The sequence below is a fragment of the Juglans regia genome, unplaced genomic scaffold (assembly GCF_001411555.2).
Source record: "Juglans regia cultivar Chandler unplaced genomic scaffold, Walnut 2.0 Scaffold_689, whole genome shotgun sequence".
Taxonomy (NCBI): domain Eukaryota; kingdom Viridiplantae; phylum Streptophyta; class Magnoliopsida; order Fagales; family Juglandaceae; genus Juglans; species Juglans regia.
Genome location: NW_023361763.1, coordinates 3,024 through 8,372, shown reverse-complemented (window position 1 = coordinate 8,372; position 5,349 = coordinate 3,024). Strand labels below are relative to the sequence as shown.

The following is a 5,349-nucleotide window of genomic DNA, read 5'->3' as shown; positions in this document are numbered from 1 at the left end:
ACCAATTACATAAACAACTCCATCATCCAATCCAACCGACCCCCTTACTCCTCGGACTCAGTCCGGCACAACCAACCAATTCACAGTAAAAATGAGTTAGCGCAAAAAAAATACATTTAAATCTCAAAGTTCTTTGATAAAATACTTACAAAGCTATAATATATTTTTCGACGGATCATGGAGGTGCTAGAAGTGGCGACACAACAATGTAACAGTGGAAAAATGGATAAAGGCCGTGGGTCTCAAAAATCAAACTTTTGAACAGGGACAAACGAAGACTTGAGATTAGTAGGGAAAAGCTTAGGAATGTTGAAAAAGCTAATGGTGGCGGTGGTTGGCTGTGGGAGATGTTTGGAGGTCAAAATGCTCAAATCGAAAAATTAGATAGTAGAGTTTCACCAGTGACGGATCAGAGCTAAGGATGAGTGGTTTAGGTTGCTGGGAGGTTAAGGATTATGTGGTGAAGAGATGGTGGCCGGAGGTGGCGCGACGGCGGCGCAAAGACACAAGGAATGCCGCTGCTTGAGGCCGCGCATGGGGGTTAACGGTGGCGCAGGAGGAGCGGAAAACACAATGGGGTGGTCGTCGGCTAGTGAGGAAGAGGTTAGGAGGGGCGGTGGTGGACACAGACAGTGCACGGCGGCACTTGGGGCTGACGAAGCAAACAAACGGGGGAGAGGGGAGGGACTCATGCAGGCTGGGAGAGAAACAGAGGAGAAATACGGAGAAAAAAGATAGAGAAGGAAAAGAAAAAGAGGAGAAAACGAAAAAAGGAAAAAAAGAAAAAAGAAAAAGTGAGGGAAAAAAAATGAAGTCCAGTCCTCACAACTTGGGTCACAAAATTGATTCAATGAAAATAATTTCAAAACAATAAATTTAAATAAAATAACTTAAACACAGTCACTAGTTAAAATAAAATAATAATAAAATTTCAACAATACAAAAATTTTAAAGTCCAATAAGAAAATGATTTAAAGTAAAGAATAATTTAAATGCAAAACGATAATTAATACCAAGAAAGCACATCAAAGTAAATTTCATAACTTAAAAATTATAAAATAAATCCAAAGAGAAATCTGATAAATTTAAAACACGAGAACCTATATTTAAATTAATTAAAAAAATATACTAAAATATAGGGTATCACATAGACAAAAAATACGGTTGAATTTATTCCAAGGGTGCGGTACTTAGTACTCAGCTCATGAGTTTCTCCCCTCAAATTACCACTATTGCAAATTGTACTTTTTATTTTTTATTTTTTTCTGTCAAACATTTTTTTTTTTAAATACACTACTTTGCTAATAATTATTTTCTTAACCATTAAAAAAATAAAATAAAATACTCGAACGATAACTTTGAAGAGGCAAACTCACGGGACTAAATATAATTTTCCTTTACTCCAATCAAGGCATAGGCGTCAGTGCATTACACCTAATAGGAAGAAGAAAATTTTTACTAATCATCCTCACACTACACACAACACATATTTTTTTATTTTTTTTCTTTTACCAAATGTATGATATATAAATGATAAGTAGAAAAAATCAATAAATTTAGAAAGAATAAAACAAAAAATAATAAAAATAAATGTAGTGTGTGCATGGTTTATAGAGATGATCAATAACAAAGCTCTTTTTGCAAGAGCACGTGTGTTTGCTTGCTTGTGTGAAAGAGATATTCTTCCTAGAGCTAGCATTGTGGACTTTACACTCACATGTAAATAAAGGAGAGCGAAGAAGTCAAAGCATGCACTTCTAGTGATCCTACAAAAACTATAACTCACATTGTAAAACAAAAACGCTCTTTTAGATCATATATTTAAGAAATATCATGTACATCGACCCATATCCTTTAATCTAGCTTGGATAATACCATGTAATAAATCCTTTGCATAAGTACTACTGCAATTGATGGACAACTGATCATCATCGATGCATGTTCAAAGATCAAAATAAATAAAGCTAGCTGCTAACTAATTCTATATTTAAATGGAATTTATTCTAGAGCGTGTTCAATATATTTAATGAATATTAAATGCTTCATAAATCTTTAAGACTCATATACTATATACATGTTTACATTTCTCAATCTAGATATATACTAGAATTTGGACCGACCGAATTTAATGTGGAGACTGATACCCTTCTTGTAATTAATTGGCTTAATAATAGTTCCTCTCCCCTAGTTATTCTAACATTTGGAATGAAATTCTTCAATTTAAACTATTTTTTTCTTTTTAGTATATTTGATATCTACAAGGAAGGTAATGCTTTAGCCCATAGTGATGTAGCAGGCTGACACCAACAATGGAGGGACCATCAGAAGATTCAAGCACAAATCAAGGACGATTGCCGATTTTATTCTTTCCTAAAAAGGGCTCTTGCAGATTTTATGTACATTGCAATAAAAGTTACATTAGTTGTTAATGTTACAGTAGTCAACTCTCCATTTTGAATTAATTTCCTAAGTTGCCTAAGCTTCCTTTATAAAGGAACCGAATAATGTAATGGAGGGGTTATCTGAATTATTGTAAGCATTACAAAGTTTATCAATAAACTTGTGACTCATTTTTTGAGAAGACATGGTTCTTCTTGAATTTTCCTATCTTTGTACATTTCCGCTACGTTAATTGGCATCGCAGCAAGGTTTTGCCTGGCACAATGGCAAGAAATGATAACAACCAACCACGAGATGAGGCCCTTTGGGAATCCATCCAAACGCAAAACTAACAAAACCAGTAGTGGTTCGAAATGATCGAGCGTGTCTTGCAGAAGATCCAAAGGTCTATTACCAACATCCATGTGGAAGACAATAGAGACTATAATAAGAGGCAACAAGATCAAGCTTACCCTAGAGGAGGAGGGGACTCAGACAGCGACCAATAGGCAACACCGGAGACGATTCCTCCAGTGAAGATGAACTTGAGGACGCAGTGGTAGGATAAAATCAAAGGGGCCGCAACGGTATATCCAACTTCAAAATAGAAATTGATCTACCATGTTTCAATGGACATCTCTACGTTGAAAGCTTTCTTGATTGGCTCCTGGAAGTGGAGAACTTTTTTGACTATACGCATATACCCGAGAATCAACAAGTGAAGTTGGTGGCCTATAAACTACGTGGTCGAGCATTTGTTGGTGGGAACAGACTCAAAATAACCGGAGATGACAAGGCAAGCAACCTGTCCATGTGTGGCACAAGATGAAAAGGCTGATGAGAGCTCAATTTCTCCCACCAGATTATGAGCAGCTCCTGTACCAACAATATCAAAACTACAGACAAGGCACAAGGTCCATTAATGAATACACTGAGCTCTATCGCCTAAACTCCAAGAACAACCTATCGAAAACGGAAGGACAACAAGTAGCCAGGTATATTGGAGGGCTACGCGTCGCCATACAAGACAAGGTGACACTGCACACCGTTTGGACTCTCTCGAAAGCAGTCAATTTGGTGATAAAGATTGAATCACAACTCTCTCGACCCCCTACCAGGACACCAAGTTTCTCACCAGCAAACAAAGGAACCAAACCACCGATTCAGCCGAATCTACCACATGTTCCTTCCTCTAGTCATGACCCAAAGACACAAAACAGCTATCAAGCCCCTAAGTCCAACACCACCACGGCAGGGAGTAGAGGGAGCACTGGCAACAATCCTTACAGCAGGCAATCACTGGTAAATGTTTCCATTGCAACCAACCAGGGCATCGCTCCAACGAGTGCCCTACAAGAAGGTCAATCAACATAGTGGATGGTGAAGACTTGGCTAGGGAAAACGATGAGGGATCAGAGGAAGAAGGTGAGCTTGTCAAAGGTGATGAAGGAGACTTGGTGAATTGTGTCATCCAACGGCTCCTCGTAGCACCAAAGCAGGAAGACCACACTCAAAGGCATGTTATCTTCAAAGCTCGTTCCACCATTAATCACAAAGTTTGCAACTTGATTATCGATAGTGGGAGTTGTGAAAACATAGTGTCAAGGGCACTAGTTTCAACGTTACAAGACACAGAGAAGCATCCCAAACCTTACAAGATCAGTTGGATCAAGAAGAGGCTGAGATGAAGGTAACTAACACCTGTAAAATTCCTTTTTCAATTGGTAAATTTTACAAAGATGTGGCAGATTGCGACGTGGTGGATATGGATGCTTGTCACGTGTTACTCGGGAGACCTTGGCAATACAATGTGGCTGCCACATACAAGGGGCATGATAACAAGTATACATTTTGGTGGCATGAACGGAAAGTGACACTACTACCTGTAGGAGAGCGATTGCTTAACACAACATCACTTGCGAAGAAAGCTAGCTTTCTTATTGTGAGCGAAGACCAATTCCTAATTGATGCAAAGGAATGTAGCAAGATTGTGACACTAGCCATGAAAGGAAGGACAGAGGAGACCACATCCGAATTTCCACCAACAGTGCATCTCTTGCTTGAAGAATTTTTGGACATCATCCCACAAGAGCTACCAGCAGGATTCCCTCCCATGCGTGACATACAACATTGCATTGACTTGGTGACGGGTGCTAGTCTCCCCAATTTGCCGCACTATCGAATGAGCCCCAACGAACACAAAGTCTTACAAGACCAAGTTGAGGACCTCATCCGCAAGGGGTTGATTCAAGAAAGCATGAGTCATTGTGCTATTCTGGCCTTACTCACCCCCAAGAAGGACGGAAGTTGGCGAATGTGCGTAGACAGTCGCGCCATCAACAAAATCACAGTAAAATATAGATTTCCCATACCACGACTGAATGATATGCTAGATATGCTTGTAGGCTCAAACAAATTTTCCAAGCTTGACCTAAGTAGCGGCTACCATCAAATAAGAGTTCGACCCGACGATGAATGGAAAACAGCTTTCAAAACAAAGGAAGGACTACGAGTGGCTGGTCATGCCATTCGGCTTGTTAAACGCACCTAGCACTTTTATGAGAGTGATCCACCAAACTCTCAAACCTTTCATTGGTAAGTACATGGTTGTATATTTCAATGATATTCTCCTATACAATCAAGATGAGAAGCAGCACCTCTTGCACTTGAAGGAAGTGTTGTTGGTCTTAAGGGAGAACAAGCTTTATATCAACTTGAAGAAATGCAATTTTCTCACCAGCAGCTTGCTCTTCCTCGGCTTTGTCATTGGCTCAGAAGGGGTCCAGGTTGATGAAGCAAAGGTTCAATCCGAGAGTGGCCCCGCCCATCCTCCATTACTCAAGTCCATAGTTTCCAAAGGTTAGCAACTTTTTACCAAATGTTCATCCGGAATTTCAGCACACTCGCCGCACCAATTACAGAGTGTATGAAGAAGGGGAGGTTTCATTGTGGTGATGACCAAGATACAAG

General features: G+C 39.5%; 1 protein-coding gene across 1 annotated transcript; it reads left to right on the top strand.

Annotated features, from left to right (window-relative positions):
• Positions 1–3,204: 3,204 nt before the first annotated feature.
• LOC118346116 lies at positions 3,205–4,930 on the top strand. The gene is made up of 3 exons (XM_035687135.1): positions 3,205–3,652; positions 3,709–3,895; positions 3,979–4,930. The coding sequence occupies exons 1-3, from the start codon at positions 3,205–3,207 to the stop codon at positions 4,928–4,930; spliced, it is 1,587 nt and encodes a 528-aa protein (XP_035543028.1).
• Positions 4,931–5,349: the final 419 nt, after the last annotated feature.

Excerpts from the sequence above, each read along its gene's own strand:
- LOC118346116 (XM_035687135.1), top strand. The coding sequence starts at position 3,205 with ATGAAAAGGCTGATGAGAGCTCAATTTCTCCCACCAGATTATGAGCAG. Across the intron at positions 3,653-3,708 it reads AGGGAGTAGAGGGAGCACTG|GGCATCGCTCCAACGAGTGC; the intron begins GCAACAATCCTT and ends GCAACCAACCAG. Across the intron at positions 3,896-3,978 it reads CAGGAAGACCACACTCAAAG|TGTCAAGGGCACTAGTTTCA; the intron begins GCATGTTATCTT and ends GTGAAAACATAG.